A 17,476-nucleotide genomic window follows, 5' to 3' on the forward strand; every position below is an offset into this window, starting at 1 on the left:
GCAATAATCTTGGACGCGACGTTAAACCCCATTTCACCTCACCTTCACGTACAAGCTGTCTACAGAATGTGTTCTAAACGCACCAAAACAGGCTTAGTCCTCGGTGGTGTGTCGTGTTTAATTTTTTCATATTGTTTTTACAGGCCTCACCATAAACAACGGACCCGTAGTCAAGTTTTTCAGAAAGTCAACAATGACACCTTAACCATTATGAAATGTCAGCAGGTTGGCTGCGGTGAGGTGAGGTGAGGTGAAATGGGGTTTAACGTCCAAGATTATTGCCCTTATATAGAGACGTGCTAGCCCACTGAGATACATCGCCGCAGTTTAACATGGATACCCCACTCATGCACAGAGACTCAGAGCCGACCAGTCCTTGTTTTATGCCCTTAAAGGCCAGCGCCAGGCAGGGTAACAACAAATACCATCTATTAACGTCTTTTGATATGACGCGACGGGGATCGAACCACTGATCTCCAGGTAGACAATCTGTCCACTAGACCACGGAGGCGGTCGGTTGGTTATGGCTAATGGCGCGCCATTTTAGTGACTTCCTTAATTATATTCATTATTTAATTCATTTTTTTATTAATTCATGAAAAATGAATACAAAAACATGAAAAATCGTATTGGATACATGTGCCAACTATCGCTTTGCTGAGATGGAATAACAAAATTTACAATGCCCCCTGCTGATTGGTTGTTTTGTCCGCGGAGTTCGCGCATGCCTGTTTCCAGCACGTGCAAGTTGTCGGCAGCAGGGTCGCCTCCCCTGACGCTCCATCCCCACGTGCCGCTGTAACCATGGTGATAGCCCCAGCTGAACTGCTGGGCCGCTGACAGTCCGGCTCCTTTCTTCTGACTGAACTCACCGATGATGACAGGCTTGTCCAGGGCGTATTTTGTCGCCGATACCTGTGGAACGTTCATACTGAATCATATGTGTTGATACTGAATCATATGTGTTGATACTGAATCATATGTGTTTATACTGAATCATATGTATTGATACTGAAGCATATGTGTTGATACTGAACCATATGTGTTGATACTGAATCATATGTGTTGATACTGAATCATAAGTGTTGATACTGAACCATATGTGTTGATACTGAATCATATGTGTTCATACTGAATCATATGTGTTGATACTGAATCATATGTGTTCATACTGAATCGTTTGTGTTGATACTGAATCATGTGTTCATACTGAATCATATGTGTTCATACTGAATCATATAAACCACAATTCGACGTATCCAGGGCCCCGTTCCTCAAAGCGTTTTAGCGCTGAGACGACCGTAACTCCCATACTTTAACATAGAATTACAATAGTCGAATAATGTTACCCTGCAACAATCTTCCGTTCAAAATGGTTTTCATCTGGTTTCAATCTCATTAACATCAGACCTTTTTCTCTCTGCGAGAAGATCTGTTGTTCTGTCAGGTGAACTTTCAAATGAGCCAATAAGCATCGAGTGAGTGAGTGGGGTTTAACGCCGCTTTTAGCAATATTCCAGCAATATCACGGCGGGGGACACCTGAAATGGGCTTCACACATTGTACCCATGTGGGGAATCGAACACGGGTCATCGTGACGAGCGGACGCTTTAACCACTAGGCTACCCTACCGCCACTTCGCAGCTTCTGAAGTATTTAGACAAGCATATCTTATTTCTGTATCTCGAAAATGTATACAATTCAGTTCCGATTGCAACATATCATGTCGCGCAAGTACATTATTTTGCACACCCTGTCGTTTCTGGGCGCCTTTGAATATGAGATCAAAATTTCCGAATTGAGGTGGTGAAGAAATTAAGCCGAATTGATTTAGAAAGCGGACATCTGATTGGCTGGAGAAGCTTCAAGGTCCGCCAAGGAGTCGCCTTACAAGACCCTCCCCGTAGATGTCCTCGGATCTTTACACTAAGAGTTATGGTGTTGGAGTAAAAGATGTAGGTTTAATTAGGTTGATCTAGAACGATAGCACATTGAACACAAAAATACCTATGTAATATAATTCAAAACGTTAATATTACTTGATTGCATAAGAAACTTTTGCTATAGTTAATATATGATGCAACTGAGAAAACAGATCAATACATGCAGGTTTATTCCACTCACTTTAAAGGGATCTGTTGGCCAGTAAATGCCCAGCGTGGAGTAGGTGTGTATCTGATAAAGGTCAAGGCCGCTGTTGTTTTGACCGCTGGCTAGCTGTAAACAGTGGTCAGAGTAGAAGTTGCGTCTCGCAAACTGATTAGTGACCGACTTGTACGTCCACGACCCCACAGTGACCAGAGCCTGGAGTAGAGGTAATATGGTGTCATATCTACCAGGGAATAGAGTAGAGGTAATACTGTGTCATATCTACCAGGGAATGGAGTAGAGGTACTACGGTGTCATATCTACCAGGGAATGGAGTAGAGGTAATACGGTGTCATATCTACCAGAGCCTGGAGTAGAGGTAATACGGTATTATATCTACCAGAGCCTGGAGTAGAGGTAATACTGTGTCATATCTACCAGGGAATGGAGTAGAGGTAATACGGTGTCATATCTACCAGGATATTGCATTTATATTGCGACGTGCATGCACGTGTGTGTGTGGTGTGTGTGTGTGTGTGTGTGTGTGTGTGTGTGTGTGTGTGTGTGTGTGTGTGTGTGTGTGTGTGTGTGTGTGATGCTGATTTACAGTGCTAGCCCACTGAGATACCATGCCGCATTTTAACATGAATACCCCACTCAGACACAGTACACTGACTCCGAGCCGACCAGTCCTTGTTTTAGCCCCTTAATGCCGAGCGCCAGCCAGGGTAACAACAAATACCATCTTTAATCGTCTTTTGGTTTGACACGGTCGGGTAATACGGTGTGAGATCTAAGACTTTATCTACAAGTGTCTGAGGTATATGTAACACGGGAACAGGGGTATAGATAATACGGTGTGAGATCTAAGACTTTAGCATAGGTGATACAGTATCTACAAGTGTCTGAGGTATATGTAACACGGGAACAGGGGTATAGATAATACGGTGTGAGATCTAAGACTTTAGCATAGGTGATACAGTATCTACAAGTGTCTGAGGTATATGTAACACGGGAACAGGGGTATAGATAATACGGTAGGGGAGCACGGGTGGCAACCAGTGATCAATCTAACGCGCACCAAATCGTTGTGCAGAGTTGCGTCAGGATCCGCTAATCAAGATTCCTCCTGTTTATGATCCCTGGTTTGTCCGCAGCATAAAATAGCTCGCGGTTTTACCCAACTGATTTCTGTCTACGAATTTACTTAGTTTCTTCCTCTAACATTAGGTTGTAAAAATGTTCAAAGTTGCTTAAAAGCCAACTCACTCACTCACTACTCACCTCATTATCCTCCTCGTGAATGGCCGTCACCTGTCGTCCAATGAAAACAAGGAGTCTCTGTAATGGAACGTGAGCGTGTGTCCAATCAGCGAAGTCCAAGAAATTGAGCGACGTGGTGTCATAGCAGGTCTCGCTGGAAGCGTGGTCTGGAAGTACAAGAGCAGGAATACGTTTTAATACTCCACAAGTGCATCTTGGTGAATCGGTTATTAACGTGTACTCCATAATCCAAAGTCCCCATTTGCTGGTATTTTCTTTCTTTTTTTAAAAATATTTGTTAAAAAATTGGAAAACAATAATTTGTCCTCTGTTTTTGCCCCCAAACAATTTTTCGCTGGACATGTTTGCAAATGGCTTCTCTTTTCAAAGAAAAATACGTGTTTTGAGTAAAATGCTTTCAACAGAACACTTTGGTCGTATGACAAAAGCTGAAGCATGTGCGGCAAACAAAGAGCTAGGCCTACGGAAAACAATATAAAAAGTCCTAGTTGGTACGCAATAGGTTGTATCGGGGGTACGGGTGGCCCAGGCGTCTAAGGCGCAGTGATTCGCTGTGCAGAGTTGCGTCCATTGGGCACGCCAGAAACCTATGATTGTGGGTTCGAATCCCGGTTCGCCCCGATTATGTTTCTAGGTTTGTCAGCACCATACCCGTGCTCGTGGGTTTCACCGAAGTGGAAACGTCTGAGACCTGCATCACTTCGGACTTTCCTCCCACATTAAGCTGACACGCCGTGATATGACTGGAATACTGTTAAAAGCGGCGTTAAACCCAACTCACTCACTCACTCTAGGTTGGATCGTTCTATTGTATAGGCCACTGTGGCACTTATAACTTTTCTTTCGTTAATGCTGTTCCTAATCGTGCCGTGCGTTTCACTTTAGGCTTACGCAAGTATGAAGCGAACAATGGTGTTATCGGCGATATGGGTTGGCCGCCAACTGGCGTTTATCAGTGGAGAAGTGTGTCAAGATTTTATAGACGCTTGTGTAAATTAGATTGTAATGGAGTAACTTCCACTTTTTTATTTGGAGTAATGAAAAAGACAAAACGTAACTGGAATTACAGAGTTCGTGGACAACTTAATTTAGCTCATTTTAAAAACATAAACTTTGATTATTATATCGTATATGTTGTATCACAAATTACTGACGTTAGTTTTTGTGATTATGTACATAAATGAAACATGAAGTGTCACGAGCAGGCAGTAAAACTGGAAGAGGTGGTAACAAACTGCGAACCTTTAATATAATACCTTTAATACTTTTAAAAATGAATTTGGTTGTGTATTTTATGTATATTGTAACATGTCTCGTCCACATAGAAGGGCACTGGCCCTTTGTAGATGTGGTGTAGCTCCCCTAAGAGTTGAAACTGGAAGGTATGGGGAAGGTTACCGGTGAAGGGACCACATGGTCGTTCAAAGATTCGGAGGAATCAGCAAAACTAAAGATTATAAAAAAACATGTATGATTTATTATTGTGTGCTCGAAGCGTGAAAAAGGACTTAAATGCTACGTATGGACTGTAAAAATCATGATATATGTCTATTAAAGCCTTTAAAACTGAAATTATTTAGTGGTAAGGTAAGGTACCACACAGACGGACGCACTTTTAGGCAGCATAGAGTGAGGACAGAGATGCTGCAGAACACGCAGGGAAAGCAATATTTTACGTTCGCTTCATCGGGCACCTTTCATCATTCCTCACAGGGTAACAGCGACCGCGATCTGTTTCTTACTGCCCCACATATGCTTGCTCTGACCAAGTTTCTGGTGGAGGTTCATGAGTCTCAACATTATAACATGACTGACTGACAGAGTATGATTTTAAGCCGATTTTAGCAATATTCCAGGAATTTATCACGGCGGGGGACACCAGAAACGGGCTTCACACATTGTACCGAAGTCGGGAATCGAACCCGGGTCTTCGGCGTGACGAGCGAACGCTTTAACCACTAGGCTACCCGACCGCCCCTCATTTTAACATGAATAATACAATATGTTGACGGCAAAGCGACTACAAAATACTGAAGTCAGTAAAGGCGCTAACCGACGTCCACGCATCCTTCCGGTTCATTGACAATCTCCCACATCCCTAAAGCTGAGTTGTTCCTCAGGGCCTTCACAAGCGGTCTCAACCCGTTATCTATGTACGACTGCAGCTTGGAGTCGTCATACAGAAGGCCGCCCAATCTGTGCCCTGATACAGAACACAAAAGGTAAACCATGGTTTATCATATGTTTAAGTACAATGACATTCCTTAAGTAAACTGCCGGGGGAAAGAAAGTATAGGCCTAGGTTTGACGGTGGCTAACAATGAAACAAGAAATGGTTATTCGATGGTGATGTATTTGATACGGATATGATGGCACCTTGTAAAAGTCCAATTTCCACCCTTGCCTTAGCTGGAATTTCTGGGCTTGATCGTAGCCCATTAGAGGCTATTACGAGTTATGTTCCTTCTATGTCCCGCTTATTGACCAATCAAAATCCACCTCTCATATCACCTGCATTTGCTTCAAACAAAATGGCGGCGCTCAGTCAGGACGATCTGATCGATAATCAAAATCTGCATTGTGATAAAACGGGTCTTACATCGCGAAGTGCATCAAATCACGTGAACACCTTGATTGAAAACATGAAAAGATTTGGAAAATATCTGTTGACGCTGAGTTGGCGGTACACATGTTTCACAAATTCTGCAATCGACCGAAATCTGCAGTTGACGAAGCGGGTGTTCATTTCGTTACGCGATTTTGATTGGATTGTGCATGGACTCGTCAGACTTCATAATTCCAGCCTAGTTCGGCAAGGGTGGAAACTGGACTTTTATACTCAGTTAACTCTCTTGCCTCGGGAAGAATATGGAAGTGGTTTGGACCATCAGTTGGTGACTGTTTTCACCCAAGTAACTTTTTATGACGTTTGTAATTTGTTTAACACTTCCATATGCGTGGTATACAGGTGACAGTTTAATGTGAATAACATGGTATTCTGACTTTATAAAAAGCAGACCGCAACAGTGGGAATTGTTAAAGCTAATGTAAAAAAAAAATCTGTGTTTTCCCAACTGACCGTTATCTTGAGCTGCCGACCCAAAACCCTTTTTCTTCTTTTTTTGGAGTTGTATCATAGCTTCCATAGTTGATCGTTAGGTTCTGAGCCTCACATAGAAGAAATTGTGTAAAAGTGAAATATTGCGTTGTGGGCGTTACATGATGGCATACAGATGTACCCACAAGAACTTCAGTCAATTGACTCATTGCTGTGAAATATACAGGGGTCTGTTACCTTTGGAAAACGAACAAACTTGAGAAACATCGTTGATCAGGAACTTGCAGAATAGGAGCTTTTGAGATTTTGAGATTAGGCTGTGTGAAAATTACCAGGTTTAACGGCGCAGTTCCACAACACTAAGGTGATGAGGATGTTTCTCTTCCCAGCCTCGTTCAGGAAATCGGTAAGGTCATGGATGAGGTAGCGGTCAAGGCCGGTCACAAAGCCAGAGCTGTTGAAATTCGGTGTGGACGAGCCATCGATGTGGAGCCACATCCCTGCATGTACAGAAACAGGGTTCATTTTATTGCATACTTTTTTTACGCTAACTCCCATCAGCAATGGAATTGGGAACAGCTACCATCTATCAGGTGAAGTAGAAATAATATTAACCAAAGCTACCGTAAAATATATTTTCATATCCAGAAAATACGCGGTATTGGTCATTGAGTTGTGTTCAACACCCCTGTCGAACAGTATTGGAGTTATATCACGGTGTGTGAGGTTGATGTGGTAGGAAAGCCCGCAGTGATGCAGGTCTCAGACTTTTACCACTTTAGTGAACCTCACGAGCACGGGTATGGTGCTGTACAAAGTAGTGGACAAATCGTGAGAATTTGTGTGATTTCTCCAACAAAAACCATTTTTCTGGTTGATTTATAATTTATCTATACTTTTGCATAATGACCTTATAGTTGCGTCAGTGTTACCTGTAAAATACACGCTCACAATGGTGAAGATCCGGGTCAGAAAAGGTCTCCACCACCCATGCTTGCCGTAAGAAGCGACAATGCTTGTCGTAAAAGACCACCATCACCACCCCACCCCATCAATATCGCGGCGGGGGACACCAGAAATGGGCTTCACACATTTTACCCATGTCGAGAATCGAACCCGGGTCATCGCCGCGACGCGCGAGCTCTTTAACCTCTATATGCTACTTCGCCGCCTCCGCTCAGACATGAGTGCTCGATGAATCCCATTAAATGTATTCTAGGTGCGCGTTATTCTGTAAGGCACGCACACACAGAGGAAGTGCAATATAGTTTCAGTTTCACTCAATAGGCGCTGAGAGAAATACGACCCGGAGTCACCTGACCTACTTCTTGTTCCAACTTCCGTTTTGAAAGGGTCAATTATTCGGACATGTAACAATCCAACTCGTACTCTGACAAACTGGTTCACGAGGACCAAAACGTTTCTGACACACGCGGTTACACAGGATCTTTTACATGTATGAGACAAGCGTTCTGTCCATGAGAGTGTTTAGGCGTTTGTTGTATTCATTATTATTATGAATATGTCGACCCTAAATTTATAAATGTGAATTAAAATTTAAATTTATGAGGGTCATTTTTCAGTTTATTGTTCAACGACGCACTCAACAATTTCCAATTCATATGACGGTGGTCGGTGAGTAATCGATTCTGGACCAGACACGCCAGTGATTGACATGAACATCGATCCATGCAGTTGGAATACGATGTCATGCATCAACCTCATCACAGAGCCTCATCATCCGATGCTTGGCTTTAACAATGTTTCGCTTTAACTGGTGTGATATATTTTATCTTTCACGCTTCCGACTGTAATATTAAGACACCACTTTAAACAAGTATTGTTTTGCACAATTTTAAATATTTTTTCTGGAATAATCCGTAGATCAAGTAACAGAAATTAAAAGGCAATAATTAGAATAATCAAACCAGGCGTGAACAGCCACGTACAAAGACACTCTCTCTCTCTCTCTCTCTCTCTCTCTCTCTCTCTCTCTCTCTCTCTCTCTCTCTCTCTCTCTCTCTTTCTCTCTGCTTCGAATACTTACGTAACGAGTTACCTCCATTATCGTAAATACTATCCAACGTTTTCATCAGCTGAGGCCGAGTTTTGTTGTAGTGTCCTTGTCCGAAGTCACACGCGTAGTTGACCCAAGCCTGATTGACCCCTGAGAGATACACCTTCTCCCCACCCAGCCTCAAAGCCCCGTCCCCCACATACAGCTTACTCTGCCCGAGGGACAGCACAAGGAGGCAGGAGACGGTCAGAGCGTGCAGCCACGCACCATCCGAGGCCATTGTTGGGCAGTGTGCTTGTTGACAGCAGAGTATGCCCATTATAATCAGGTATACGGCGTCTAAACAGACCGTGTCATATCAGTTTCAGTGATTGAGCTAACGACACGGTCTCCGTGTAGCCGAGATACACACAATCAGCTGTCAACAGCACACACCAGCTTGTATAACGCAGATATGGAAGTGCCAGTTCCTGCCAGCTTATTAGGGCAAACGTTCATTGTTGTCGCATATGAATTCCTTTGCCTGATATTAAAATAATAATGATTTCCCATCTTTTCTATTTGACAAAATACATTTGGGGCAGAGTTTTCGAAGAGTTACGTTTGTAATCTATGCTGCCAGGCAACAGAGAGTATACATCTATGTTTGACGGTGGCTAAAAATGAAACGAACACACGATTTATGGTGATGTAATTGATATGGGTGTCATCGTTGTTTTTGGACCGCCGCAGGGTTTCGTCTTTTGCTGTAAATTCTTATCAAGGCAAAAGTGAGTGAGTGAGTTGGGTTTAACGCCGCTTTTAACATTATTCCAGTTATATCACGGCGTGCCAGCTTAATGTGGGAGGAAAGCCCGAAGTGATGCAGGTCTCAGACGTTTACCACTTCGGTAAAACCCACGAGCACGGGTATGGTGCTGACAAACCTAGAAACATAATCGGGGCGAACCGGGATTCGAACCCACAATCATAGGTTTCTGGCGTGCCCAAGGGACGCAACTCTGCACAGCGAATCGCGGCGCCTTAGACGACTGGGCCACCCGTGCCCCCTATTAAGGCAAAAGGAACTTTAAGTTATAGTTATGCTTTATATTGTTGGCAAATAATTGTCTGCCACACAAATTACATTGTTGCAATGTGTTTTTAGAAGAAAATACATATTTTGACTCATTGCTATGATTAGACAAATATCAGGTTTTGCGGGGGAAAATGTCTGGTCTCAAGACAAAATCTCAGTGATCTGCCACCAGTTATGTTATCATTCCAATGGGAGCCGTATGTTTTGTTCGTGCAGATGTAGAAGAGAGATACTTTGTCAGCAACGACATCACATTTAGGATGGTGTTTGTTGTGAGGTGAGGTGAAATGGGGTTTAACGTCGCGTCCAAGATTATTGCACTTATATAGCGACGTGCATGTAGGTGTGTGTGTACTAGTCCGGACTGATGCCGATTTATAGTGCTAGCTCACTGAGATACCATGCCGCAGTTTAACATGAATACCCCACTCAGACACAGAATACTGACTCCGAGCCGACCAGTCCTTGTTTTAGCCCGTTAATGCCGAGCGCCAGACAGGGTAACAACAAGTACCATATTTTAACGTCTTTTGTTGTGACGCGGTCGGGGATCGAACCCCGGACCTTCCTCTCTCCGGGCGGACGATCTACCACAAGACCACGGAGGCGGTCCCCATCATTTTATATAAGACCAAATGATAATTATGTTTATTTATACGTTAAGCTAACGTTAGCGCATCTTGCATTGGCATTGCATGTAAACCAGTTCCTGGATCTTTCAGCGCGACATCAATACAGTGAGTGAGGGAGGGGGTGGAGTGGAGCGGGGGATGGGTTTGCGCTGCTTTGAACTGTTTTGACAAAACGACACGACGTGTTAGCTTAATGTCGGAAGACAGCAAGAAGTGATGCAGGTCTCATACGTTTACCACCTTGGTGAAACCATGAGCACAAGTATGATGCTGACAAAACTAAAAACATAATCGCGGCGAACCGGGATTCGAACCCACAACCATAGGTGACTGGGCCGGCAACCCGTGCACCCTCAATATAGGGTCCAACAAAGCTAAGCCGGATGTGAAGTCAAAAAAACGGACTGAGCGTTTAATTAAAAAAGATGGCCTTTACCGGCTCCTAGACAAATGCAAGTTTACGACGCGCGTAGAAAGCCGGAAGCCTAACCTGAGACGACAACGCAAGGATGAAGGTGAAGGTATATTATAACCAATCATCTTGCTTCCTTCCCGTGAACACGTGACATCATTTTGACGACAGGATTTATCTCCCTTATACCGTGATCGTGGTCGCTCTCAACACTCTGAATTGTGTACAAAAGTTTATCGTTTAAATGCTCTTTTTTCAGATATTTTCAGTTTGACATAGCATCTGGAACCCCTTTACCTATCGTAAGGTTAATATTATTTTCTAATGAGGAGGCTCATATTGATATAATATAGACAGGCATACATTTAATTGTGTTATTAATTATATTTGAGTAACCACGGGGCTTGGTGATATTGTGTTGTTTCTGCCAGGGTCACTGAACTCTCTTTTCTTTCTATAATTATATACCTTAACGCAAATCTGGACACTTAACCGCCTATTTGCAACTGTTGTTCATAATCATAAAATTATATTTGCTCAGTCCTTGGCCTATCGTTCGCCCTTAGGTTTCACCTATTTCGTGGCATTCTGTTGTTTATGACTCGTGATTGAATACTGAAGGAAAGATTGATAATACACACACACACACACACACACACACACACACACACACACACACATATATATATATATATATATATATATATATATATATATATATATATATATATAATTTCATCCGATTTGTACTGAAACAAAGAGGAAACATATTTATTCTATTTATCACTATTTTATCGCACAATTTCGAACGAACCACCACGGAACGAAGTACTGTGTGTAACCCAGTATCCTACACTAGCCTTAATTTTAAACATCATATTCATATCAAATAAAGATCAGTAAACCAAGCGAACCTGTTATATATTTAAAAAACGTCATTTTAAGGCGCTTCTTTTAATGAGGGTTCATATTTAGAGTAGCTTCCCTTAATCGCGCTTCATGTACTACAGTTCGCGAACTCTCGCGAGATTGCTATGACAACAGTGGAAGCCTCAAGATGGAGTACACGGGCAGCAGCTACAAGGGAGACCATGAAAATGGACGGTAAATATTGATTACAATTCTGTTAATTCAAACAGAATAGAGATACAAGTGTTTTGTGAACGTGTGTATTAGTTCGAACAACAGCTCCCCGAGTTGTCATTTCGTGAACCTGTTCTTAAAATGACGTCAAGTGATGCACGTGAAAAAGATCTTTTTAGATTATCAACAAACGATTATCAGCTGATAATTTGGCAGTGTTACCGTTTTTGACAAATTGACAACACACCATGAAGATTGTAAAAATGACTATCCATGATACATGGAGGTATGTACGAATTTAGTAATGGGATGACGTTCTGTTTTCCTTTTCTAAGCAAATAATATTTTAAGTTATATTGGGGGGCTGTATATTAGGTGTAGAGTTGGCCACGCGAAAGATTTGAATTTTGGGAACTTGGGGTAGATCTAGGTAACGTTGCATTGCGATAAAACTCAAAATTAGCAGAAAAATAATTTGTTTGCATTTGTATGGTTTTGTTAATGAATAAACAATTAAATATCCATAAACATTGAAAGTTGGATGGTTTCTAAGTTTTTCAGCTGCCTCGCTAAATGAGGGGCTTGCCCCCAACACAACGCCTTGAATTAGACTAAATGCCTCCATAAGTAAATGTAAGTTTGTTACAAAAGTTCATAAAAAATCCTACGTGTCAGTGGAAATGTGACCCTGATGGATGTCAGTGAATAGGTTACCGCAAGCCATTATGGAACTCTTTTTGAGTAAGTTTTTGATGTTGACATCAATTTTCAATGTTTATGGATAGCCTGGATCTTCATCTTTGATGTTTATTCATTCAAATACAAACAGATTTTTTCTGCTGATTTTGAGTTTTTTCTTGTGTTGTTATTTGAGAAGCATCAAACACAGTGGATAGGTGCCAGTAAAATGCAATGTTACCTTTTATGTTGGCCATATCTGTTTGATGCTTCCATGCGACAGAATGTCCATTTGAAAAATTGGGGAATAAAGCTGAGAACACGCAAAAACAAGTACCCCCGTATTCATTTGTATTGTTTAATGTGATTTAACCACAAAATTGAAGATGAAAGCAATTCCTTAGAAAATCAGACATCAACATTGAAAAATTACTCGAAAATAGAAGTTCCATACTGGCATGAGGCAACTCGTCAGGGCCACATTAAACCAAACATGTAGCGTTTTTTATTAACTTATGGTGACCGAGAATGATATTTACTTTGAAAAGCTTTTATTTCAATGACTTGTGTTAACCAACCCCCTTTTAAGTAAGCAAGATGGCTAAAAATGGCTGCTGAAGAACTTATATCAGTTACTTAGGTAGGAGCTCGCACACCCATTACCAAAATGGCGAAAGATATCCGGATGTGTGTGTGTGTGTGTGTGTGTGTGTGTGTGTGTGTGTGTGTGTGTGTGTGTGTGTGAAAAGACAAAAAGTAATTCTCACCTAGTCTTTGCTCATTTAAAACAAGAAACAGTCAAAATGCAATCATTAATTTCGTCATTGATTTTCATCTTTAGAAATGATTTGTATATTTATTAATTGTTTTCCTTCCTGCCTACAGGTTTTGGTCTAGTTTTATTTATTAAATTTTATAACAAGGAATTAATTAAACGTGATTATTATTTTGTTTTTCTTAAAGAATAAAGTCAAATCATGAAATGGTAAATGTATTTTCAGAATGGAGGGTAAGGGAACGTATATGTTCCCCACTGGAACCCGTTACGAGGGTGAACTGAAAGACAGCATGTTCCATGGTAAGGGAACGCTGTTCTTCACCAACGGCAGCAAGTACGAGGCAACATGGGACAATGGCTATGCTGTAGAGGTAAGTTGTCATGTGCAACACACATATGGAATGATGACATTTAATGACTTTAACAATTTTTGAAAGGACATTTTCCATATTACAAAATTTTAAAAGAATTTTTATGGCAATACGGAAAACACTCAAGTCAGTGTCCCAGAATAAACTGATCCGTGTTGTAATGCTAGGAAATATGCTAAAATGTTTTGTAAATATCACCTGAAATAATCCTATATATAAATACTGGCTTTGCCAATACAATCTAACACATAATTCTATCTAAGTGTTCAGCCAGCGGGGACCAAAAATATCAAAAGATGTCTCGGTACCCTTTTGCTGTTTGTTAGTCAAGTCCTGCTACTTGGACAATTTCATGCTTCATGCAGGGCATGGACTTTGTCATGCTATAGTCCTAAGTTAGGAGTAGGGGTAGATTTAACAACAAATTGGTATGTAGCCAGCAGGGAGGACACAAAGGGGCTGAACCCGAGGACATGTCGCCACCTGGCAGGGCTTTGGAAATTTTAGAATTCCTGAAACGTCTTTTCCATCAGTCTGAAATTAAATTGTGGATTCCATTTGCCTCATTTTTTGGTGGTGATTAATGAGTTAACCATTCACAAGACCTCATCCCCAATAAATATATTTTCATCAAAATTACATGATTCACCCAGAGTCCAATTAAAAATTTAAACACCCATGGAGAAGGGCTGAAATTTTGACTAGCCAGACGGGCCTTCTACTTAACGTTTCAGCAAGCCCTTTGTAATTGTAACTGGCCACAGGCCAATGGGCCAGCAGTCATTTCAACCCCTGCATGACAGAGGACAGGCTTATATACCACGATGTAGTTGGAACATTGGTGACTGCCATGTTTAACAAAGTTCCCTTTCACTCCGGAAGTGTTCTATCAGTACAAGTATTCCCCACACCACAGGGCAAGTACACATTCTCGGACGGCCTGGGGTACGAGGAAGAGAAGTGGGAGTACTGTGATGGCTATGACAGGAGGTTCTACACTGAAATCTGCAATGGACTCAAGCCTGCAGGTAAGTCCCATACTCGTGCTCGTGGGTTTCACCAAAGTGGTAAACGTCTAAGACCTGCATCACTTCGGGCTCTCCCACACACCAAAAGACGTCAAAAGATGGTACTTGTTGTTACCCTGTCTGGCACTCGGCATTAAGGGGCTAAAACAAGGACTGGTCGGCTTGGAGTCAGTATACTGTGTCTGAGTGGGGTATTCATGTTTAACTGCGGCATGGTATCTCAGTGTGCTAGCACTATAAATCGGCATCAGTCCGGACTAGCATAAGCAGCCACACCAACACATATACACATGCATGCACGTCGCTATATATAAGTGCAATAATCTTGGACGCGACATTAAACCCCATTTCACCTCACCTTTCCTCCCATAACGTACACGCTGTTATATAGTGAGGGAGTGACTTTACTGACTTGGGTTTAACTCCGCTTTGAACTGTATTCCAGTTATGTCACAGCATGTCAGTTGTGGGAGGAAAGCCTAAAGTGATGCAGGTCTTAGAGGTTTTCCACTTTTGTGAAACCCGTGAGCTCGAGTATGATGCTGACAAACCTAGAAACATAATTGGGGCAAACCGTATTCGAGAGCAACAAGGGATGCAACTCTTCCTCTCCCTGCCGTCATATAACTGAAATACTGTTCAAGACAGCAAGTCGCTAATTCATTTTAATGAGAATAACAGTCTATGAAAAAAAATATATTTGGCCAACTAGCTTGAACATGTCTCTTAACATCATCTTATTAGATTTTAGTGTTGTCATATGGACTTTCTTAGCTGAATTTAATGGATTGAACAGAATTTTACTGGCATCGTTCTTCGGACTAGTGGCTGTAGTCGCTGACTGGATTAACCAAAATCAGATTCAGCAGATTAACATACAATCCATTGCAGGTCGATCTCAGCTGACGAACCGTGTCCCCCCACGAGACATCCCCGAGGGCTGCTACGACTGTGGCGATGGCTTCTACAATCCAGTATCTCGTGTAGTTGTTGATTATAACCAAAAGTTCTTAAGGAATGCAGGTGAGTTGTTTCAATGTTTGACAATCTCAAAGAATATACTGACAGCGATCATACCAAGGGATAAATAATCTGTAATTTCAAGAGAGTTATTCTAGTATTGTCATGTTAGGAAAAATACAAAAAAAGTCACTGAAGTCCACCTGCTGCTATGAAGTATTGTAAAACAATCAGGAGTGGGTCTCGCAATTGGATTGACGGGAAAATGTGACCACAATATATCATAAGATTTTCATCCACATTTACAAAAAGATTGAGACGGGAGGCATTTTACTTTACATGAATGTATGATTATGACACAACAGTGTATGATAATGACACAACAGTGTATGATAATGGCACAACAGTGTATGATAATGACACAACAGTGTATGATAATGGCACAACAGTGTATGATAATGGCACAACAGTGTATGATAATGACACAACAGTGTATGATAATGGCACAACAGTGTATGATAATGACACAACAGTGTATGATAATGACACCAACAGTGTATGATAATGGCACAACAGTGCATGATAATGACAACAGTGTATGATAATGGCACAACAGTGTATGATAATGACACAACAGTGTATGATAATGACACAACAGTGTATGATAATGACACCAACAGTGTATGATAATGGCACAACAGTGCATGATAATGACAACAGTGTATGATAATGGCACAACAGTGTATGATAATGGCACAACAGTGTATGATAATGACACAACAGTGTATGATAATTGCACAACAGTGTATGATAATGACACAACAGTGTATGATAATGACACAACAGTGTATGATAATGACACCAATCGTTTCCCTCCAGATGATGATGAACACGACTGGATCGTGAGGACGTGCAGGAAGGGCTGGGACGAGTACGTGGGCTACACAGCCAAGCCCACAGCGTGATGCCCTCCATCCTCCTCGCCCTCCTTCTACACACTCCGTCCAATCTTTTGTAACAGTTTATATTTAAAACTCAACTTGTTGAGGATTTAGCCCCTTTTATTTGAGATATATTTATCTAAACTTTTGAGAGTAAATTCATACAAGGTAATGAGAACCATTTTACATCAAATTTTGTATATTTCTACAAACACTTTCATAAAGTTTCTAAAGTATTGTGTTCTGTAAATCACTGTTTTCATGACTTACATTTCTTCCAACCCATCCGTATCAAGAAAGAGCACACTACCATATTTGTAAATATGTATATTTATTGGTGTATGTATGAACAGATGAATAAATATTCCCAAATGTACAATTATGTGTTGGTCTTTATTTCAACAAATGATCTATTCAAGCAATCATTGGTGCACAACGTAAGAGCTGGCTTGTCACAAGGCCGTCAGAATCTCAATTCATGGCCTTTACAGTCTAGCGCTTTCCCTGATGCCAAAATCCAGTAAAACATGTGGGAGTCACAATAACATCAAATATTAGATAGCTGTGCAATAAAGATCAATGAAGAACGAAGCATGTTTTTTTTCATGATGAAACGTTGTTTCATCATGACATCATTTCTGGAGATTTGAACATGCGCTTGCAACTTCATGACATTATTTTTGAGAGGGAGGTGAGTTGTTACCCATAGAAGTATCTGGGCAACACAGAAAAACACAATGGCCAAATGATTGCACCCAAAAGTGGCAACTGGTCATGGGAGAAAAGGTACCGATAATCAACGTGAGAATTATGAAAAAATCTGGGAAATACCAAACTTAACCCCCCCGTTCATAAAATGAACTCATCCAACATTGCCAAGGTTGGATTGTATTCTGGGATGTTTACTGCAGGGAAAATATACCGTTCAGGGTTGCACCCCACATGGTTTATTCTCCCTGCAGTGTTTTATTGTACGATAAACAAGTTTCTTACATAAACATCTGCACAGATTATTGACAGAGAAGTTAGAATGAAATGAGGAAGTTTGTACATGTTAAACATGATAAG

The 17,476-nt window shown here is 41.3% G+C and overlaps 2 protein-coding genes across 3 annotated transcripts; one reads left to right on the plus strand and one right to left on the minus strand.

The window, feature by feature from the left end:
- Window positions 1–568: 568 nt before the first annotated feature.
- On the minus strand, window positions 569–8,874 carry LOC124127392 (mannan endo-1,4-beta-mannosidase-like). Its single transcript, XM_046490786.2, has 6 exons — window positions 8,478–8,874; window positions 6,763–6,930; window positions 5,426–5,575; window positions 3,373–3,518; window positions 2,125–2,304; window positions 569–915 (listed from the first exon to the last, which is right to left on the minus strand). The coding sequence occupies exons 1-6, from the start codon at window positions 8,764–8,766 to the stop codon at window positions 589–591; spliced, it is 1,260 nt and encodes a 419-aa protein (XP_046346742.2). The 5' UTR covers window positions 8,767–8,874; the 3' UTR covers window positions 569–588.
- A 2,660-nt stretch (window positions 8,875–11,534) lies between these two features.
- Window positions 11,535–17,219, plus strand: LOC124144655 (MORN repeat-containing protein 5-like). Of its 2 annotated transcripts, none has more exons than XM_046514187.2 (5): window positions 11,535–11,673; window positions 13,332–13,479; window positions 14,396–14,507; window positions 15,399–15,530; window positions 16,347–17,219. In XM_046514187.2, the coding sequence occupies exons 1-5, from the start codon at window positions 11,627–11,629 to the stop codon at window positions 16,430–16,432; spliced, it is 525 nt and encodes a 174-aa protein (XP_046370143.2). In that variant the 5' UTR covers window positions 11,535–11,626; the 3' UTR covers window positions 16,433–17,219. The 2 variants fall into 2 exon arrangements, with proteins under 2 accessions (XP_046370143.2, XP_046370144.2); XM_046514188.2 differs by lacking the exon at window positions 11,535–11,673 and adding an exon at window positions 11,798–11,938.
- Window positions 17,220–17,476: the final 257 nt, after the last annotated feature.

This window comes from Haliotis rufescens, unplaced genomic scaffold (assembly GCF_023055435.1).
Source record: "Haliotis rufescens isolate VD_foot unplaced genomic scaffold, xgHalRufe1.0.p SCAF_8, whole genome shotgun sequence".
Lineage (NCBI taxonomy): Eukaryota > Metazoa > Mollusca > Gastropoda > Lepetellida > Haliotidae > Haliotis > Haliotis rufescens.

Coding starts and splice junctions, on each gene's coding strand:
- LOC124144655 (XM_046514187.2), top strand. CDS start 11,627: ATGGAGTACACGGGCAGCAGCTACAAGGGAGACCATGAAAATGGACG. Junction 13,480..14,395: donor ACAATGGCTATGCTGTAGAG/GTAAGTTGTCAT, acceptor CCCACACCACAG/GGCAAGTACACATTCTCGGA. Junction 14,508..15,398: donor CAATGGACTCAAGCCTGCAG/GTAAGTCCCATA, acceptor AATCCATTGCAG/GTCGATCTCAGCTGACGAAC.
- LOC124127392 (XM_046490786.2), bottom strand. CDS start 8,766: ATGGGCATACTCTGCTGTCAACAAGCACACTGCCCAACAATGGCCTCG. Junction 6,931..8,477: donor TAATGGAGGTAACTCGTTAC/GTAAGTATTCGA, acceptor CTGTACATGCAG/GGATGTGGCTCCACATCGAT. Junction 5,576..6,762: donor GAACTGCGCCGTTAAACCTG/GTAATTTTCACA, acceptor GTTCTGTATCAG/GGCACAGATTGGGCGGCCTT.